The 22,519-nt window shown below is 36.9% G+C and overlaps 1 protein-coding gene across 2 annotated transcripts; it reads right to left on the bottom strand.

Annotated features, from left to right (window-relative positions):
• Positions 1-2,614: 2,614 nt before the first annotated feature.
• On the bottom strand, positions 2,615-20,789 carry mccc2 (methylcrotonyl-CoA carboxylase subunit 2). Of its 2 annotated transcripts, none has more exons than XM_086315060.1 (17): positions 20,559-20,789; positions 18,592-18,658; positions 17,447-17,531; positions 17,060-17,161; positions 16,675-16,802; positions 15,764-15,876; positions 14,314-14,427; positions 14,070-14,134; positions 12,732-12,831; positions 12,543-12,638; positions 10,467-10,539; positions 10,274-10,350; positions 7,076-7,142; positions 6,623-6,779; positions 5,593-5,707; positions 4,174-4,259; positions 2,615-3,017 (listed from the first exon to the last, which is right to left on the bottom strand). In XM_086315060.1, the coding sequence occupies exons 1-17, from the start codon at positions 20,688-20,690 to the stop codon at positions 2,900-2,902; spliced, it is 1,695 nt and encodes a 564-aa protein (XP_086171186.1). In that variant the 5' UTR covers positions 20,691-20,789; the 3' UTR covers positions 2,615-2,899. The 2 variants fall into 2 exon arrangements, with proteins under 2 accessions (XP_086171186.1, XP_086171187.1); XM_086315061.1 differs by lacking the exon at positions 20,559-20,789 and adding an exon at positions 20,327-20,438.
• Positions 20,790-22,519: the final 1,730 nt, after the last annotated feature.

Genomic DNA, 22,519 nt, shown 5'->3' with positions numbered 1-22,519 from the left:
GGATCACCTTGCAGTAACTGCATTAACAGACCTCACAGGATGAATTCAATCCAACAAAAGTCACTACACCTTTCATTGTGGAAATTTAAAGCTAATACTTATTTATTTTTTAATAACACTCTCAATCCTTTTTATTGTGAAAGACACAAACATTATAGAAGCTCCTGGAGAGAAATAGTTGAGTCTGTCTTTTCCAGAGAGAATTGTTATTCTACATTTCTCTACTTTCTACTACAGAGGTATTCTGATCCAGGCCAGGCACATGCTTGAGCATTTCATAGTTTTTATTTTTTAAGAACACTTGTGTGAAACTCTTTTGCTGTGCGCTTTGAATTGTTGTCATGTTACACTATTCTTCTTCTGGCAGGCTTCTGGAGACAGGGAATTATCTAGTTCACGAGAATTCATGGTGCAATCTACAAATGTCACCTCTCCAACACCTTTTGCACTCACCAATAACATCAAACTTTGCTTCACTGTCAGGACAATGATTTCAGTCATTGTTCCAGGCCAACATCAGGCCAAACATGCCGGAATCGATCTGAGCCAAACAAAGCTCTCTAGGTCTCATGTGACTAAAGAATTTGCTGCCAATATTCAAGCTACTCTTTATGCTCTATAGCAAAGTTTTATATTGCAGTCTTGTGTCCTTTGTACTAAGCTTTTCAATGGAGACAGATTTCCATTGAAAACCCCTGTGCCAAGGCTGAAGCACTTGACCATCTGTGCTTCAGTGCTACTGCACCTCTGATTAGAGTTATTATGCCCCACTCTTATCTTCCTGATTACTGTCACAACTGTGTTTCAACTGATTTTTAGTTGGTCACTGAATCAGATTTTTAAAATTCCATCAGGTGGTTCTTCCCATGAGGAACCATGGTGCAGACATGGAGATAGACAAAGGATATGTCCAAGAGTCGACTTACACATGAGTACTCACCTTCATTTCAGTATTTTCTTTTTAACGTTTGTGTCGGCGATTGCAAGGATAGTCACTTTTGTTGCATTGCATTTCTCCTTTGCCGGATCTACTTTCAGTAGAGTTCTTCTACAGCGTATGCTTTTGATTGTTTGAATCAATTTCTTTGAATTGTTTGTATCTGTGCTTCAGCTGGATTAGTGCTTTGTTGTCCTGTAGACTCATCTGCTGGCATCCTGTTATTTAACTATTCTTAGTCTGCTCCCATCTTACTTACTGACCTACATCAGTCAAAAATGCGTAGGAAGTTACTGTCTTCCCTCCCAAGACTTAGTTCTTTTATCCATCCCCAAAGCCTCTACTGAATTTGAGAGAGAGAAAAAAGTGTTTTCAAATATGCTGCTCCATCTGCTTGAAATCTGCTGCAAAACCAACTAAATCTTAGGAAGCTGAGCTCACTAAATATGACTAATCTGAAATGACTTGAAGGCTGTCACACCTGTCTAACTAGACATTGACCTACAGTGAAACACATTTTTCAGGTATTTCTATAGTGATATTTTTAATCTCAATACTTCATTTCTTTAATGTATTATGCGTGTGTTGTTCTGTGACTGTTGATTTCTATCTTGTGGAGGACGCTCTTCCAAAAAGGATTCTAGATCTCACGTGCATATCTCCTGGTTAAAAAAAAAAATGGAACAAAAGTAAATTTGACATTTAAGTGATATTTCACTCTCTGATGTATACTCTATGTTAAAACATTCTTAAAATAGGACTTTTCTGAATCATTATGGCTTTTTTACTTCAGTAAAAACTTTGAAGAAGGGTCCATTGTGCTCGGTAAGTCCTCCTACAGTGACATTTGGTGGAACACGAAGGAAGAAATAACCAGCAAACCAGTTTTAAAAAGTGTGTGTGTGGGTGGCATACACATGCATACACACACACCTTCCACACATATCATGGCCTGAGTATTTTTGCTCTCCCCAAAGTGAGGCTCTCACAGCCTCAGTATACCAGGCACACAGTCATACACAGAGGAGCATGAAGGGCTTCCAGTTAAGCATTTTAACCACCTGGCTTCATACAAACATTCAAATCTACTCCTGCACCAAATCCCTGGGTTCTGAAAATCCTTCGGAGGAAAACCTAACTTGTTGCAAGGGGGAATTCAGATGGTCTATACCAATATGTGAACATATCAACTGTGTGCAACATGTTCAATTAAAAAGATAAATTGACAAAATGAAAAACCGGGAGGGCGGGAAAGAGAGGCTGGCCAGCTGGTAAAGTGAAGAACTCGTTCTGAGGCTTAGCTTCGGCACACAGCACACTCTGTCTGCAGCATGAGATATAAGACCACATCCTATTTGTGCCTTTGACACAATAGTAGCACAGCACCTTTCCACAGCAGACATCACAAAGTGCTTTACAATAAAAGAATAAACAAGCAGAAGCCCCAGAAAGCCAGACAAGAATAAACTCTCCAGTGTCTCTAAATAATAAATAATTACACTAAACTTGGAAATCTTCAAAATACTTTTTCTCCTTTTATATACGCAGGTCCTTCTGTGCGTGCTTGTATGCTTCCTCTACACTACCTCAGATATTTATAGCTAAACAGTGCCCCCTTATGAAGATTTCTTTCGTTCTGGCCATGCACGATTGATGAAAAGGCAGCAATTTGAACTTTTCACATTTTTTTTAATTGTTTGCATTTACAGTACTTGAGCCAACAAATGAAACACATTTAAGAAAACGTGCATTTACACTGGAATGAAAACAGTTAAGGCACAACTTAACAGGGGAAGTGTCTCACAACAGTTCCATCATCCAGTCACAGCTCAAGGTATCCAAAGTCGAGCGATCCCAACTCTGTGAGAGTTTTTACTCAATCTGGTAAACTACGAGAAATACTATATAAACAGTAAATCTATACTAAGTCTCGTGTCTCTATATGTACAAACTAAATGAGCATTACATCCGGAAAACTCCAAAACGTGTCTTCGTTGTTGGTGCATTGAGTGCTGCACTGAGGCTCAGACCCAAAACCATACGAGTTTCAGCAGGATCAATAATCCCGTCATCCCACAGCCTGTAAAAATAATAAAGTGCTCCACATTATTAGATGGCACATTACTCCTCACTCATGCGATACTTCTTGCGGTGCTTGTGCAGGACTATAATCAATTACTTTAATAGAGTGTCAAGGTTTTGTCTTCCTCTCTTTGGATGACTCCCCTTATAGTCTAGGTTTAAAGATTTGCATTTTTTTCCTTTCTGCAAGGTATCAGATTTGTATTTTTTTCAGAGTCGGACCTATATTTCATTAAAGAGCAAACAATATGGCTGTTGTTAATATAATATAGTATATGTATATCATAAGCGTATCATCAGATAAATGATTATAATAGACAAGCAAGACCTGATATTTAAGAAACTAATACCAGCTCCTGCTTAAGTCGTAAATAAATGAAGAGATAAATCAGTTTTCAAAATTCTTACTCTTTTGCAGTTAGCTAATTTTTTTTATTCATTAACTGATGCTTCCACAGCAAGCAATTCTGATACAACAGGTTTCAAGCATTAATGACACACATAAATTTGACAAGTGCTTTCAGGGTAGCTTGTGATTAATTAGTGTGTAATGGGGCCTTGATTGCCCCTTGGCCTTTCTCTTTCTTTATATTTTATACAATTAACTGCAAAAATAAGCACCAACATGCTCTGAAATGTGTGTTTAACCTTCATAACTATATTGGTTTTTAATGTCAGTGAGGCAGTTTCCAGTTAGATAAATATGTACAGTATACTATCCATCTCATTTTAAGACGCACATGTAATCACCACATGAGGATTTGTACTCTACGCTTACAAACACACAATGAAAACAGCTCAGGGACTAAATGAAAAGAACACGGCTCTTATTATTTAAACAACAGGACATCTGATGCTAAAGAAAAACATCACAGCATCACTGGTCCTGCATGAATAGTCTTGTGGTTTCTTAGTTCTTGGAAAATAAGGCTAATGTGAGATTACTGAAAAGAGTCTAAAAAATAAATTATAAACACATGCTGGTGGCCTGCTGATAGTTCATTTGTGGCCAGTGCTGCCATTCGAGAAACAACATTTTATCTTAGCAACAGTAGTTAAACCAATTTTGGAAATTCAAAGACTCAGTTATGTGTAGTCCTTCATTTTATCACACACATCCCTAAAATACAACATATTGGATGAGCAGATCTCACCTAGCACTGGAGTAATACGGACTGCCTTCCTCTTCAAACCGCCGCACGATTGGCTCCTTCATGGCAGCCTCTTGCTCTGCTGTGAACTGTGAATATATTGAGAAAATAGAATTAGGCGGTAAGGACCTGCGCCAGAGGCGTTTTAAAGGTTGTCTGAATTATTGAAGGTGTAGTGAAATGTAAAGCTGAAAGCACACAGCCATTTCATTTGCCATGAAGGTCAATTTCCCCAGCTTGAAAACACCAAGCCAATCTTTGTGAACACAATAAAAACAGATCATACACTCGATAAATAACGCAAAGCTAATCTTTACTGATTTAAATGGGCCAAACTGTTGTAAATATCAGAAACAATTTTTTTTAAAAAGGGGGAAAAATTAAATTAAACAGCAACAAAAATATAAGAAATGGTATGAAGAAAAACTGAATTCATTAAACTGTAATTCAAGGTCTCTATATTGGACTGCTTTAATTTTAACCAGGAAGACATGTTTTCACACATAAGCTCATCGCCCTAAGTTATCCTTTCTCACATGAAGCACATAATCGAAGATAAAATGCTTCAGATGCATTCTCTCTACTGGAAACACTTTTTGAGGGGTACCTAGTGTAGAGCCTGCAGGAGGCACGACACATGACACCATACTTGCTGGGAATTCACTGCACAATTACCCCTGCTGCACTCACATGGCTGCAATCGGACACTGCAATTGCACTAGGAAGATGACAAGGAAAAGACCATCCTGTGCTCTAAACGACTGAACCAGATATTTGAGTTCTCACGTAAAGTTCGACTTATGTTGGTTAATCACAAAGGAAGTTCTTATTTTGGTGGAAGTGATGAGTGGTGCAGGCTCAGAATACTATCAATTGTGTTTTCGTGGGGCAAACAACTGTAGTACTGACTGTACACCTAATACATGTTTAACATGTAAGCTGTATTATACTGTATAATTTAATAAGCTCTCGGTAGTTCAACCTGTGTTCCACTGTGAAGACATGTAGAATAAAAGCAGAAAAAAATAAGAATATTTGATACCTGTTCAAAAATTGACCCAATGATTAGTTTTTACAACCTTTTTGAGTTGAAACATTTTAAACATCATCAAAACGGCTGTCAGCAGGGTACTGATGTGAGGTGTCATTCTGAAGCTATTAATGGGGTTAATAGCCCCATAACAGCATACCTGACACAGTTTAATGACAGCCATTTGATGGCTACACTATTCAGGATAAGTCATCACAGTCACACTTAACACTGAAATTATTTCACTGTGCCATGTCAAACCATTATTGAAAGAAAAGTGTCTTTCATAATGTTTATGCTGTTGGCAGGAAACCCACTAAAGTCAATTCAAGCCTTTCCAGCGGAGCACAGATTTTAGTCTGCCGTGTCAAGCGATTAACATGAATCATTACCTCCTTTCCCTCACGTGCCCTCTGATCCTTAGTGATGGTAGCCAAGACAGTGGCAGCTTGCTCACCACCCATTACAGAGATTCGGGAATTTGGCCACATGTATAGGAAACGTGGGCTGTGAGACAAGAAACAGTGTCAATTTGAGTATGTTTCGAGAGCCAGAATAGTCACCTAGATCACAACCAATAGGATAACAAAAGAAACCCTGAACATCAAAAATATGATTTGAGAGACTAGGAGGGCTTAACCTGGGGAAAAGTACTTCTTTGATATTTCATAGAAAGACTAAGGGAGGGTGAGTATCAGCTCCAACTTTCCAAAACACTAAATCATTTATGCTTATTTCAATTTACATGAGGACGCTTATTACAGCTCAAATAACCTGATAGGAATTAAACATGAGTGTGCCCATAATAATATTATCATTCCACTGACTTCATACATGCTTAAAGCTATTTGAATGGTAATTTTAATACTGTTAAAACCATTTTTTTCTATCCAGAGGGAGCTGTGCAAAATCTGATAAACTTCCTCAAGTGATTTTAAGACTTCTATCCATCAGTCTATCTACCTATACAAATACACTGCACTCTGTTGTAGAGTGCTCTTCACTAAGGATGCTACACATCAATAATTCAGCTTCTTATCACTCCTAGTCTTTGAAAAATAGCTGACAAAAATTAAAAAGACAAAATAATGATACATCCTCGAGTAATAAATGTCACTTTATTTTGATTAAAATTGATTTTTTTTATTTTAAAATACTTCTTAGCTTTGAAAGGGTTCCACTTAGAAAGTCTCTTTTACTGTTACAAAAGGTCACTACCACCTACACGCAAGAAGTCCAAGGCTATCTGATGTACAAAATGAAAGGCAATTGCATTTTGTACATTTTGTACACTTGAATTTCGCAGAGAAGCAGCTAATGTGTTTCGCAATAGTTCACAATGAATTAATTTACTTTAGCTGTTACCAGGGCTGCGTTTTTATTCCAACAAACCTCTAATCCCTACAGAGAATTTCTTCATACCTGTAGGCTCTGCCACACATGCCATAGTTTCCCGCACCATAGGAGCCGCCAATGATAACAGTAATCTTGGGTACACTGGCACAGGCAACCGCAGTAACCATCTTGGCTCCATCCTTGGCAATTCCTCCTGCTTCATACTCCCTACCCACCATGAAGCCTGAGATGAAGATGAAGACAAGAGATAGCCTAAGCCTGTGTTGTTATTTCAAGGAGGAAAGTCTGGCTGTGTTAATCTTAAACACGAAATAAGTCAAACTGGGAGATTAATGAAACAGATTTGTACATCATATAATAAGATTTGGTTATGATGTAAATTATAAAATTATCTGTATGATCACAGATCACATTGCAATTAAAGTAAATAATATTCAGAATTGTTTGCCGAGTAACAAACAACATCTAAACCCCACAACAGAACAAAATTACCGATGTAAATAAAGAATTCCCACCGACCTGTTATGTTTTGGAGGAAAACAAGTGGAATGTTTCGTTGGCAGCATAATTCAATGAAATGCGTCCCCTGAAAAGAATTTCAGATATTCATTACATGTAGTACATTCTCAGACCTAAAGAACAACTGCCCAGAGTTCAAACATGTATTACCTTAAAATAGTACAAGATGGTAATGATTTACTTTTTGGGCCTCTCAAGAAATAACCAAGAGACCATAAACTTTAAATGAACTGCCAAAGGAAAGAGATGTGTAAATTTTTAAGAAAATATATTCAAAGCACACAAGTTTATCCAGTGAAGTGAAATCTGGGTAATAACCCACTGAAAAGTTTGGATTACATCTGGAGTTTGTATTTTCACAAGAAGATGTAAACTGTCACAATGTTGCCTGAGGTGATGCTTTTGAATCTTGCATTACACCTGTTAATACAATAAATAAATAAATAAAACAAGCAACAGAGTTCATGGCCTCCCCTCAATCCATCCAGAAATAACAGAAACCAGTTACTTTGGGAGCGAGCTCACCTGCCGCTACACTGACTTTGTATTTTCTGTATTCTAGTTTAAATACGAAGGCGGTGAATGGCCTTCAGTTATGTCAGAAAAAATCACTGCATAACACAGAGCTGCCAGGAAATATTGAACAGACAAACACATACAAAAGACTGAACTATGTGGAGACAACTCATTTCCATATATTTGTATTGCTGAATTACTCAGGTGTTTTCTTTATTTTGGCAGTTTCCTCCACTGGCTCTCTTTCAGTGAAGCATTTTTTTGTGTGTTGCAAAGTGCAAACAACAGTTGGGAACAATGTGAAATATGACTGCTTCTCTGTGAAATTATTCAATTTCAATTCAACTTTATTTATATAGCGCTAAATCAAAACAACATTTGCCTCCAGGTGCTTTATATTTTAATGTAAAGACCCTACGATAATAAAGAGAACAAACCAACAGTCAGAAACCCTTCTTTGAGCAAGCAACAGTGAGAAGGAAAAACTCCCTTTTACAGGAAGAAACCTCCAGCAGAACCAGGCTCAGGGAGGGGCAGTCATTTACTGCCACCAGCTGGGGGTAAGGGAAGGGAGACAGGACAAAAGACGAGTAGCTGATGATTAAATGCAACACACTCTTTATTAGTATAAACACAAAGAGTGAAAACAGATGAGTGAAGAAGAAGAAACACTCAGTGCATTATGGGAAGCCCCCAGCAGCCTAGGCCAATGGCAGTATAACTAAGAGTGTGTTCACCTGATCCAGCCCTAACTATAAGAACAAAAGCCTAATCTTAAAAAAAGAGGGGGTCTCTGTCTCCCAAATCCCAAACTGGGACCTGGTTCCGTAGAAGAGGGGCCTGAAACCTCCTGTTCTACATTTAAATACTCTCGGAAACACAAGTAAGCCTGCAGTCTGAGAGCAAAGTGTTCTATTGAGATAATATGGTAGCATGAGGTAGTATGAGATAAGGTTATCTATAACATTGCTCCTGACCCTAACCCTGCCCTCCAAGGTGCTCAGGAACTTTTACTCGTGCACCATAGAGAGCATCCTGGCGGGAAACATCTTAACCTGGTTCGGGAACAGCACCATGCAGGACAGACGAGCTCTACAGAGGGTTGTGCGGTCAGCTGAGCGCACCATCCGCTCCGAGCTCCCTGACCTGCACTCAATCTACAGCAGGCGGTGCTGGACCAAGGCCAGGAAGATCGTGAAGGACCTCAGCCATCCCAACAACAGACTGTTCTCTCTGTTGAGGTCAGGAAAGCGATTCCGCTCCCTGAAGACCAACACAGAGAGACTGAGGAGGAGCTTCTTCCCGCAGGCGATACGGTCTCTCAATCACACCACCACACAGTACTGACCCACACATACAGTTCTTACACACACTGGACATTCTGGACATTGTTTCACTTCATTACTTAAATCACGCTGCTGTTATTGTGTATATGCTGCTGTTATTGTGTATATATTTATTTATATTTCTTCATACATTCTTATATAGTTCTATATTGTGTATTTTGTTGTACAGTTATTTTATTTTCAACTTTAATTTATATATTTTATCTTATTCTCCCAGTTAAATTTACCCTTCATTCTAATTTGTGTTGTACAGTTATTTCATTTTTAACCTTAATTTATATTTTATTCCTTCCTAGTTAAATTTACCCTTTTTAATTTTTCATATTTATTTCCTATCTTATTCATAGCCTTTTCCTTTTTTGTTTTCTTTAGGTCACGAGCAGTTGTCCAAGCATTTCACTACATATCGTACTGTGTATGACTGTGTACATGACGAATAAAATTTGAATTTGAATTTGAATGTGTGAACAACAGAAATCTAATCGTATCTCTGATACCTCTCCCTTTTATCAAAACAGAAAAAACTGGAAAAAGCTTTTAACAGTTTAAAAGTTAGCATAATGGAAGCCTGGGCATGTCTTTAGCGATGACAGCGTGTCTCAGAAATGCAGGTACTGTATTGATTGTTCTTGAATATGCTCCCCGAGCATGTCTGTTCCACATCTTTGTCTGAGGCACTGTATCAGACCCTTTTGAAAGTAATTATAGTGACGAGATAGCCAATGCTTATAATGTCATGTTGAGACCTCGCAAAAAAATAAAAAATAAAAATGAATGAAAGAAATCTTCGTTCAGGTCAAGCTTGTAATCCAATTCAAAACGTGCTTAGAAAAACTTATTAGTCTATAATCACAAATTCGGCCCCTCATCTTCCCTAAGCCTGTATAAAGTTCAGCTCTGTGCACAGCAAATTGGCTTGAGAATTAAGTGAATTACACTGAATGAAAATTATTACTGTTCTCCGTGCATGGTTTCTAAATGCTATCATAGTTATCAGACTACTCGTGAAAGGATGTAAAGGTGCATTTTAAGGCTTCTTGCATAGGAGAAACACTACAACTCTAATGTGAATGAGAAGTGCAAATAACCTACAAACAGAAAAATGTTGGTGTTCATAAGCAGCAAATATCTGTGGAGCACGCTATCTGTACTATTTCCACACAGTGTTTAAAGTCCTTGACATTTTGAGAGGCACAAAAACAGTACAAAGCTCAGCCTCCTGGAAATTCAGCTTTTAACTTTGTATAGGTTTTATTTATTTATTTATTGTATTGTTTTTGCAGATAAAAGACAGTTTTTACAGTTTGATTTATCTGTAGCTATAAAGTGCCTTTACCTTTTTTGCAGACTCTGAGAACAAGACTCCATTGTTCCCAATGATTCCAACGGGATAACCAAATATCCTTGAAAATCCTTAAAAGGTACAAATTCACAAGAATGAACTCAAACAATGGTCAGGTTTTAAATTTAGAGAAGAAAAAAAAAATCAACCATGTCTTGGAAATTGAAATCAATACTAGTTCACATACCTGTAACAAGCGTGTCTCCATAGAATGCCTTGAATTCATCAAATTTACTGCCATCTACAATTCTGGCAATGACCTGCAATCCAATCAGTAAACAAAAGTTATAAAAAATGTGATGCAATGTCAAATAACACAGATAGTGACAACTTTTCAACAATTTCTACTTATTTAAGTGATTTTCACTCTGCTAAAAGCAATGCTACACTTGAAAAACTCCTGTAAAGAGGCTGCACTCAGTTGATCTTACAACCTTAAATGGACTGCCAATACTATTCTACACTACAAACACTTTGGCATCTGTAGAGTAAGCAGTAATTCTAGCTCGCGGGTCTACATCAAGAATCAAAGGGCACAAGCTTTAAACCAATAGAGAATATCTGGCAAGCACTGCCACACAGCAGAAAAGCAAAGTGACTGATGCCAGCCACCTTATTATTGATTCAGCTGCTGATAGGAGAACATGACAACTCAACATTGTTAAAGTGCATTCTGAACCTCTGACAGCCAGATTTATAAATAAACCAATCAAAATTGGTTTATTTACAAATCTTAAAGCAGTCATAGCACTTCCACATTGTGTAAATCAGTCTTTTGGCTGTATTAAACAATGAGATGAATGAATGATTTTATTATATTTGACTCACATTAAAGAAATAATATCATAGCAAAGAAAAGTCGTATTATTTATCTCACCATTTTAAACTAATTACTAAGAGGTTCAACACAGTATCCTACAAAATATCCAAATAAGATTCTGAAATGTTCAGAAATGGTAAAGAAATCTTCCAAGCAGTCCTGTGAAAAGCTTAGTACACTCTTATTGCTTCAAAGGAATTCCATAGGAACAGGATAAGTAGCAGCCAGGTGTTGCTAACCAGAAGTATTTGATTTACTGATCATCAGCAAGTGTGACCTATAAAAGCAGAAGCTTTGAGAGTTTGTTGTGAATTGGAGCTGTATAAATAAAACTGAACAGAAATTTTCTAGTCTGGAATATTCAGGTGTGTGTTAATACAATGCCACAATCTTCCCAGGAAATCGAACCAAAGTTCAGGCCCAGCAATGCTCTAGCTTCTAGCAGCTGCACCCATGGTAAAGATTTCCAAATCTGCATCGCATCTTTCTTGAGTTATTGTATTTACAATTGTGGGTGCCCACACTGCCCACCTGCCCACTCACCCAGGAGGGTGACAACAATACTCCATCAGCCTTTTATTTCTGTGGCGTAAAAAAAAACAAGAACTTCATCTCAGATTTTACAGGGTCCAGTTAGCATGTTAAATGTTAACATTCATGACAATACAATTAGAAATACAAGGGACTTGTTGTTAGTGCAGCCTGGAGAAAGCCTCTGCTCTCTGAAAAGAACATGGCAGCACAGCTTAGGTTCAAAAAGTTGCTTCTGAACAAACTACAAGACTTCTGGAACAATGTCCTTTGGACAAAATCAAAGTGGAGATGTTTGGTCATAATGCACAACACCATGTAAGGTGAAAACCAAACCCAGCAGATCTGCACAAACACCTCACGCCAACTATCAAGCATGGTGGAAGAGAGATGATTTGTGCTTGTTTTGCAGCACTTTACAGTCTCTGAGTCAAGCATGAACTCCTCTGTACACCAGCATATTCTAAAGCCAAATGAGGCCATCTGTCTGACAGCTAAAGCACGGGCACAACTGAGTTGCGTAACGGGATGACGATCTCAAGGACAGCAGAAAATTTACAACAGACTGGCTGAAAAAGAAAAGAATCAAGGTGCTGCAACAGCCCAATAAAAGCCCAGACCTCAAACTGATTGAAATGCTGTGCAGGTATGTTAGGAGAGCTCTGCAGAAATCAATGAACTGAAGAAATGTTAGAATAGTGGGACAACAATCCACCACAATGATGTGAAACACTGATAAAGTCACACTGAACATTATTACTCCAAGTTATTTCTAGTTCTACAAGCTAGTGAATAATAGGGTGTAGTCCATCACAGATCTACACACACTCCTGTGAAAGCGTATCACTTAATATAGAAGGGAATTTTTTTAAGTGCGACTTGAAACCATCGTTCTGGAAACTGGGCAATTACCTCTCTGACATCAAAGTTACGTTTCAAGTTATCTCCGACTATGCCGTAGAGTTCATCTGCAGGATAGAGAGGACTCTCAGGAGGTTCTATAGTAACCTAAAAAAAAAAGCAAACAAAAAGACTCAGTGTCAATGAAGCTACAGAGAGAACAGTTTGATTTAAATTGTCGACTGTAAACAACAGACTGACCTCGATATTTTTTCTGTAGTTAAGGCTTCTCACTGTCTTTCTCGCTAAATGAAGAGCGTGGTTATCGTCTAAAGCATAGTGGTCTGTCACTCCAGATTTTCTGCAAAGTAAGAAAAAACAAAGGCAGTCATTGGAAATATTACCTTATAAATCATTACTGTGGGGGAAAAAAACCTACAGTGCTTTCTATGTAGTACATAGTGTAGGTAGAAAGTTTCCTGAACATTTCATGCTTTCGATGAAAGGGTTAATAATCGGATTGAGTTCATTTTTATATGAAACAAAGACAAAGCCCAAAATGTATTTTGTTAATTGGTTCAAAATAAGAAAGAAAGAAACTGAGAAACACTTTAATTACCCAAGTCAAATCAAATCCTTTGCTATGACACTCAGAGCAATGATCTTTGAGATGTCTATATAACTTGACTGGATTCCAATTGTGCCTAACTTAATTAAATAGAAATAATCAGGAAAGGCACACACAGCAGACTGTAGATGAAAAAAACAAGTCATGATGTCGAGAGAACTATTGGTAGGTGTGCTAGATTGGATTGTCTCAAAGCACAGATCTGGGGAAAGACACAATAATATCCAAGAGAACAATAACCTCCATCATTCTTAATCCTGGAACAGTCATCCTAAATTTGGCTGCTCAACTGAATTGAGTCATCTGGGAAGAAGGACCTCGGTTAAACAAGCAACTAGAATCACACAAGACTAACCTGAAGCATACTGCCAAGAAAACAATGGTGTTGCTTGGGGAAAAACTCTGTCAGGGTCCAGACCTGAACCTAACAAAGCATCTAGAGATGTCTAAAAAAAAAAAAACCTGGTGAAGCTTCTACCAAACAACTATCAAGAGTAATGGGACACGTGTCTAAAATGATGGTGTTCCAAGCTTGTAGGAACTTTCCCAACATGACAATAAGGGAAAATAACAATAAGTAGTTGGATATTTAAGTAAATGGGATATTTGGATATTTTAGTCTTTTTCTTTTGTGTAACAACACTTTGTCATTGTGAAGTACTGCCTCCTCATTGACACAGAAACAAGGAAAGTGAATTTGCTTTAAGGATCTGTATAACATTATGATTTCAGTAAGAGAACAATCTACTTTTCTATCAACCCAGCTTGTAATTAGCATCACTTGAATACCCAAACTGGACGTATAACACAAGGTCACAGAGGACATTAAATCGTCATTTTCAGGGATTCGAACATCAAGTCCTGATGTATATATTTTGCGAAAACTATTTAGCTATCTCTTTGGTATTTAAAAGTCAAGATGAGAGCTAATATTGAATCCCACATATCCCATAAAAATGATCTGTTCATACTTGCAGTGTAGATCAGCACCACCAAGATCTTCTGCAGAAACTTCTTCCCCAGTGGCAGCTTTGACCTATTAAAGAATTATATTACCAGGAAATATGCATTTCATCTCTTGTATTCAGTACAAGTTCAAATATATAGCTTGCTATATGAACAAACATTTAGCTCTATAAAATGAAACACAATATTTGTCTGTTTGTCAGTTACTTAATGTTAAATAATAACAGAAATAATAAAAAATTAACAAACCAGTGGAGGTCCTCCAAGAAAAATGGTTCCTTGCTTCCGTACGATGATGCTCTCGTCTGCCATTGCTGGCACATACGCTCCTCCAGCAGTGCAGGAGCCCATCACGACAGCAATCTTGAAGAGAGAAGAAAAATAGTTAGGTCTCATATCAGACATGTACAATATTAAAACATATCCTTCAGGCATTTTCAAAGATATCTTCATTACTCTGCTTTGAATAATTTGCATATGATTAGGGGTTTTTTTCTCTTTAAAACTTCAATTAACCTTATGTGCAGTTATAATGCCACCTATGACTACTCCATTACCAAAAAAAAAATCTGGTTATAGTTTCACTTGAAAAGTTTAAATACTAGAAACAAAATAGCCATTACATCACTGAACAACAACTTTTAAGCTATGAGTACTGCAGACTTTATGATGCCTATTGGACAGGGAATGGTATTCAATTTAGATGTGGGAACTACAACTCTTATTTCAGGTGGGCTCATAGAAACATTCCATTTTCAAGAAAACCACTCTTCCAGAAATAAATTCTGAACATATATTATTCTGCCAAGAGAAGGAAAAATTCCAAAAGAACATTACACTGGCCAAAACATTTTATAGCTCTGAAAAACTTTCGTCTTCCTGCAGATGAATTTGAAAACAGCTTTCTAAATAACACACAGTGAAGGTCGGTTTGGTGAGCAATATATCCTGCTTTTTATCATCCTTGAATCAATAGAGATGTGACTGCAAGACAGGTGCAAAACCGTGCACAGTGCAAAACCGCTGCAGTTCTCTTCATCATCATATATAAGATGGCCTGCAGGTGCAAAACATGAAGAGCCTTCAAGCGTGGAATTCATTTGAATATACCACCTCTGCTCTTTGATATTTTTCTTGTTTCAACAAGGATGTAAACACACGTATGGTTGAAAAAAGAGAGAGCTACCAGAACTGCAAAAAATACAGACACTGAGCAGTATAATGTGATATAACCCTGGTGATAAAGGCTCTTCTGTGTTCTTAAATAAATATTAAATTCAATTTAATACAGTTTATCATGTGATTGCTGTCAATTTCTGTTCATGGAAGCCATGAATGCCCCTGCTGCCATAATTAATTTCTTTTGTGTATCTGTCGCTCAGTATTTTTATTGCCTTTGCCTTGCAGCAAAATGGCCTTTGCCCCAAGACAGCATGGTGAAAAAAATTAAATAATTTAAAAAATACATAATAGAGGACTGTGACTTTCATGTATATTCATTTATATTGCCTTCTACACGTATAGAATGAAAGAATAACAAAAGTCATTATTTAAAAGGTAAACAAATATAACGTGGAAGCCCAATAATGGGCTTTAGTAAAGATGTAATCGGGGGAGGCAAGCAAATTATAAAGCCACTCCGTTAGGGTTTTATCATTCTGCTTTTGTGCCCATTAAATGAGTTAATACAATGCATCACCTGTGCTATTCCCTCTGAAGACAACCTGGCCTGGTTGTAGAAAATGCGCCCGAAATGATCTCTGTCTGGAAAGACTTCAGCCTGCCTGGGCAGGTTAGCACCGCCAGAATCCACTGAAGGAGATAAAAACATTACAAACTCACTTATTATAAACATCTCGACTATAATTAGATTACAGAGACAGACTTCCCTGCTATCCTCAGGCAGGGCATTCTGGGATGTCTCTGGTGTAAATATTGACCAAAAAAAAAAAAAAAAAACAACCCAAATATTAGGATTTTTCCCATAAGGTCCTTAAGAAGCTGTTATAGGGTTTTAAGCCCAATACTGATACTAATATTTGGTGATTTAAAAATCTGATATACTGGCCAATGTTTTTTTTTTTCAGATGTGTGAAACAAACAGATTTCCCCAGCAGTTATTTATGAGTGTTTACTAAGATATAATGAAAATGTAGTTTGGTTTACTGTTACAAGTCATTGATTACTCATTTACATTCTGCCAACAACACGGGTAAGCTGGTTTGTTGTGTTTGTGGTGAACCAAATAAGTGTTGTCAACAGGGAAATTGCAGAGTGTCCTCTGGTGGACAAACTATGCAACACCATCACTTATAACACAGTTAAAGTGTTTCATCCATCTCGCTCTTACTTTTGAAATGTTTATTTTTTTAGCCATTATAACATATTGCATATATCAGTCAGGCTCTACTTGCACAGGTGAACTGACAAACCCTAACCCAACAGTCCTACTGTATTTTAAAGTTAAATTCTAACAGGGATAGTAGAAAATTATTATTACTATTATTATTTTTTATTACTAATAATTATTATTAATAATATTATTCTTTGATTCTGTAGATAATCGTTTATTAGTGTTTTACAAACCCTTACAAATATGGAGATACTCACCCAAGTAAATGCATGGCAGATGGTTCTGCTGGGCTATTTCTTGTGCACGAAGGTGTTTCTTCACTGTAATTGGGTAGTATGTTCCCCCTTTGACAGTAGCATCATTTGCAACAATAATACACTCCACTCTATGAACATTTAGAAAAGAATGAATAAATAAATATTAGATTATGCACCTGGGGTACTCAATTGAGATTCTAGTGGAAAACCTACACTGTAATTACTTTGGATCTGATCCTGTGGTTAAAAATATAAATTTTCATCTGTGACAAATTATTAAACTGAACCATTTTTACATATGATCATCAGAACGAAACACTTTCACTATTTTTTAAAGGCATTACATTCAAATCTGGTGAATATCATAAACATTTATAGCACTTGCCCTGAAACCCGCCCAATTCCAGTAATTATACCGCCTGCTGGGACTTCCTCTTTTCCATACAACTCATATCCTGCAAATTGGGAAAATTCCAAAAATGGAGACCTGCAATAACATGAAATAAAAGCGGGGAAAAGAAGACAAATTCATATCCATGCATCCATGTTTTTCTGCACAAGTTCTTTTAAAATAGTACATTTTAGTTTAGAGAAATATTATCCTCTTTTGCTTCTTCTCATTGTACAGAGAACTGTACTGTAGACACCATCAGACATTTAAAACTAGTGATACCACAGTTTGTGTAAGGACAAATTCTAGGACAAAAGCTAGGGGGGATGAAACAGCCATGACTTTTAAATCTGTGACAAAGATAGAAGTAAGCAGTAATACCCTGGATCCAGCAGTCTGTCTATGCGCTCTCTAGGCAACAGTTTCCCACGGGAAGTATGAAGTCTTCTTGCTTTTTCTCCTCCTCCTGAATTAATTAAAAAGTAATAAATGAATAATAACAAAATTACAAACTTAACAATTTGAGAATATTTTGCAAGTACTACTACTACTCTTGCAAGTAGCATTGATGACAGTGCTGATGGTGTAAGACAAATAAAAACATAAAATTACCAAGAATTGTTAAACACTGGTGGGACAGGCTTTTATTCATTTCTTTGTGACTTTTGTAGTTACTGATGTTTTTCTGTGTGCCAGTAGGGTTGAAAAATAAGCGAACGTGTACCTCGGTCGGGGTCACAACTTTCTGTGTTTTACTGAAAATCATTTCTATTGTCACTTTCAGCACATTTATTCCTTTTGTTGGGTCAATTAGTTGCAATGTTTTGTCATTTTATTTTAGTCATGTCATCATTTATCAAAAGAATAAAAATTTGAAACCTTATTACACCTATACTTTTTACAGAACTTGCTCTAAATAGCAATACTGTACTTTTTTAACTACATTTCACCAAAAAGAGAAAAAGAATTAAAAACAAATAAACAGAAGAGAAAAACAAATGTTTTATAAACAATAAAAATCTTACACAAGTCTTATATTTCTTACTTTTATTATATATTTATACAGTAGACTACACAATCATAATAACTTATACATTTTTTAATATGTCTTGTCTACTGCTTTTAAACATAACTTTTCTCCTGAGTTCCAGCTACGCCTCTCTAATAATAGCAACCTCTCATTACAGAGTTTGGAAGTAGATTATTTTATGTTTTTTACATTATGTTAAGATCAAGTAAACAGCTAACTATGTGTTAAACGGCATGCAGTTTAACACATACTCCCATATAAAAAGTGCTTTTTATGCATTTACGTGTTAGAGCAGGTCCCTTAAGGCTTAATCATCTACAAGTGGAACCTGATTACTTTACTAGAACACATAGGTGTAAAGCAATGATGTTTGGGCAACAATTTCATCACCCAGATTGCCTGAACTCAGGCACTAATTTGAACTGCTGAAATGAAAACACAAAGTGATGAATTTATCTCTGGGATAGTGCGTAACCTGCTGTGTGCGAACACATACCCAATTTAATATTTTCTGTCCGGCTTTTCAGCTCATCAAGAAGAACTTTCATTCGGTCATAATTCTCCTAAAAAACAAAAAGAGAGAAATTCATTTGTTAGAGTTTCCTCTTAATCCAATTTCTGTAAGAGATTTGCACTAAAATAAGAAAATGTAAATGATGATGATGATGTAAATGCTCTCCAGTCATTTGTTGAGTTTATTTAATATAAAAAAAATTGTACTCATAAATATACACTGATTAGTGTTTAGTTATGTGTTCCAACAAATTGATAATTTTATTAAAAAACACAGAAGAGGTCAGCAGTTTGTGGAAGCTCCCATGTTGCTCTGCAAACTGAATACAATGGACAAGACGGGCATCACCGTTCTGCCAAATAACCTTTTATATGTGTGGCCAGAGACGGACCGCATACATGGTACGCCAAAGGCAGAGGAGACGAGAACACACAGGCAGTACAATGGAGGCAAATTTTAATTCATGCCTGCACCTTCAGATTCAAGATGTGATATGATTTAAGGATCATACCTATGGTTTTTAAACTGAGAGTAGATCTTGTTCACCAAAGAAGCAAAAATGTGAAGGAGCAAGCGGCATGTGGTTAGAAACTCATCCTCATCCTGCTCACCTCAAGCCTTATTTCCTGAACTGAAGTCAGGGCTCTAACACATGGAAACATGCTTAGATATTGTCACAGTGACTTATTGTCATCAGATTGGACAAGCGAACCTCCGATCTCTGGACAGCTGTCTACAAACCAGCTAAACAACAGCAACAGCTGGTTATAAGCGAATATTGTGTCTGTTAATATTATGCTTGATTGTACTAAAAATCACACTTTGCCTCTAACAAACAGTTTGATTGGATTCTCACCTAGTGAGAGTTTATTTGCTAAGAGTCTGAGTCCAGAGATGTTAGAGGCACTTGATAAAACAGCAGAAAACAGCAGCAAAGACAGCAGTGCTTCATCGATTTGTATTAGACTCCTTTCACAAGGTTTTGCAGCCTCCTCCAGTAAATAAACGTGGACATATACTACATGCACCTACTACACCTACACGCACTACAGATTAATGGCAGGCAGAGTTGTTTGTCCTACAGTGGTCAACATAGCTAGTACTATGCACTTGAATTGGTTAATGTAAGAAAAAAAATTCAGTTGACTGCAATCGGCAATCGACTGATACCTCGTGACATGGTGAGATTTTTACACAGTTTACCTTCAAGGGCAGTTGATCATCTTGTATTTTGAAACTTGTAATTCACATATAAATTGTGAATGACAAAAACACGCTGTCATAAAAAACAGATTAACTGTTGAATTAAAACACCACTCAACCCCAACAGTAACCTGCTATTAACACCAGTCTGATTCATACAAGACATCTGTACCTGTAACTGGCTTCCACTAACTAACCCTTAATGGCGTAAGTGGGAAAGCACTACAGTCCTTGTGTGCATATGATTTTTTTATGTTGTATTTAAACAGCTGATGATTGTGCCACTGAGGATGAATTGACTGTTTTGTGCCATTGATATAATCACAAAATTATAGCTTCAAACTAGCAACTTTAAGCAATAAAACATCAAGCCTCACTAATCAGTTATTCTAAGAAATGTATTGTTGTTGCAATGACATGCAAAGCTGTTATTTGTGTCTTTCACTTTCAGAGGTTGCACCTTCACAGTTAGACTGGTAGACTTTTTTGCACGCTGTTTAGCTCCACAACTCACTTAATTCTTCAGCGCTGATATTGTCGATAAATTCTTAGCTTTTAAGGAGTCTGACCTCTAGAGTGAACTTCAACATAGGGGACAGACTAAACAAACACTTTCCTTCGTGTCTGGGAACGTTATTAGTTCCTGTTGCCCGTCAGGTGTAAAACACCTCACCTGGATGCGTCTGAACTCTCCGAACTGTTACCTTACTGTTTGACTAGCAGGCGTTAGCAACAGGCTAACCTACCTGATATTCAGAAGTCTGTTTATCAGGCTGTGAGCCGAGTCGAGCGACTTTATCTGCGTGGTACGCTCTTGTGCAAGCCAACGGCAGACTCCTGCAACGAAGCAGCCACGGTTTGAATGACTGCAGGATCATTTTAAATGTTCTCGACTAATTAAACGGGATCAAATTTAGCAACTGCTAGCCTGCTAGGTAACCTAGCGGTAATCTTCTTTTGTGGTTTTTGGCAGGGGAAGTAGAGCTCCATATCGCCACCTTCTGATTAAAGAAACGGTTTACATGTGCAGATTTGTGAAAATGCACCACATTTTTTTATGAATATTGCTTGTTTTTTGTTACTTCTAAATCCTACAATTATGTCATATGGTTGAAATATTTAAATCAAGCTCCCTATAGCAGCCTTTTCTACAGCTTCACACAAATAGTGTAAAGAGTGGTTTTAAATGCAGCATTTTCTATCACTTTAGTTTTTAAACTTACTTATATATAGCTCTGATGTGCAATTCTTTTGTCAAGCTGTACTGTTTACATCCTCCAAAATCACATATTTATATATAATATAGATAGTCTTATGCATATCTACATATATTTATACATACACACACATTAGTATATCTGAGAGTAACGAAATTTCTATTCTCTGTATGTCCTGTACATGTGGCAGAATTGACAAATAAAGTTGACTTTGACTTTGACTTTGACTTGATCTGTTATTTGAATTGTATGCACCAGTAAAGGTATAGCTATAATTAAACAAAATATAAGTAAAGAATCTTGCATCTTTTTAAAAGCCTAAACACTTTTTTTTTTACCATAAGATCCCCGTTCAGGTTCTTCTTGTTATGAAAACAGTACTGCTGTAACTGAAGTAAGCACTGTTTCATATTTGTTGCATCAAATTTAGAGTGGCTGCTAAAACCTTTTGTGGTGTAGCTTAGGTGTAGCTTTTAAATTCTTTCTCTAGCCTTGTGATGGGAACAAAAAACACCCATCTAAATATTTTCCCAACTATCTATTGTCCATAGGCCTAAATTGGTAAATTATTCCTCAAGGTTGTAAATCGGCTTCTGAATAAATTTTTGCAGATCCATTTTCAGATGGAAATAAAAAAAAAATAATAATAATTATGCATCGGCTCCAAGGGCCAGAACTGCAAACTTCTGTTGATATTTCTCCTCTGAAAGCATGAGAGCAAGCAGAGCATCGCACGTCAAAGCTGCCATCATGTGGATTTTAAAAGCACTACAGCTGAGCTGAACTTACATGAGTGTGTGTGCTTGCCTTACTCTTCTTGTACATTATTTACACAGTTACACTCTGGGGATCTGTCTTCCTTGTGAAAACAAATAATCCAATTTTAAAATGAAGACTCAATTCATTTCTATTTATATATCACCAAATCACAACAACTGGTCCCTCAAGGTGCTTAAGTTGAAAACTGGACGTTTTCAGATTGGCTGATTGTTAGGATAATCATTAGAGTAATAATGTGGTCGTTTCAATCGGGTAAATTGTCTAGGAAATGTATTCGGTCAGTGTAATTTTACAAAAAGTGTTAGTATATTAGAGAACTGTGCCTTTCACACAATTATGCAGGTTAAAATATACAGTTCTTTAAGAAAAGCCGGAAAGTAACTGATCTGTTGGTATTAAATGTGCATTTGTTTAAATGTGAACTGGACTCATATGTGCATGAATAATGGCATATTCAGAATGCACATCTTTAATTTCTTAAAAAGGTGTGCACTGAACATTTCACAAACTGTGGCCACAAATTGGTCTTTTACAACATGCTAAAGTAACACTGAAACCAATGCAGGGAAAAGGCCTTGCCTTGTTTAGAAATGGGAACTAAAGTTGGTTTTAAGTGGGAATGGGAGTTAGCCTAAAAGCTTCAAAAAGCATCCCTTCTGACCTGAGTGCTTTATTCGAGGTAGAGTAAAGTACGGGCTGAAGAGCATTCA

The sequence above is a fragment of the Aulonocara sp. 'chitande type north' Nkhata Bay genome, linkage group LG12 (genome assembly GCF_057382095.1).
Source record: "Aulonocara sp. 'chitande type north' Nkhata Bay isolate Kocher_YH1m ecotype deep benthic linkage group LG12, A_spYH_male_GT1.1, whole genome shotgun sequence".
Lineage (NCBI taxonomy): Eukaryota > Metazoa > Chordata > Actinopteri > Cichliformes > Cichlidae > Aulonocara > Aulonocara sp. 'chitande type north' Nkhata Bay.
Note: the sequence above shows the minus strand (reverse complement) of the source record. Positions and strands in the feature narration are given on the sequence as shown.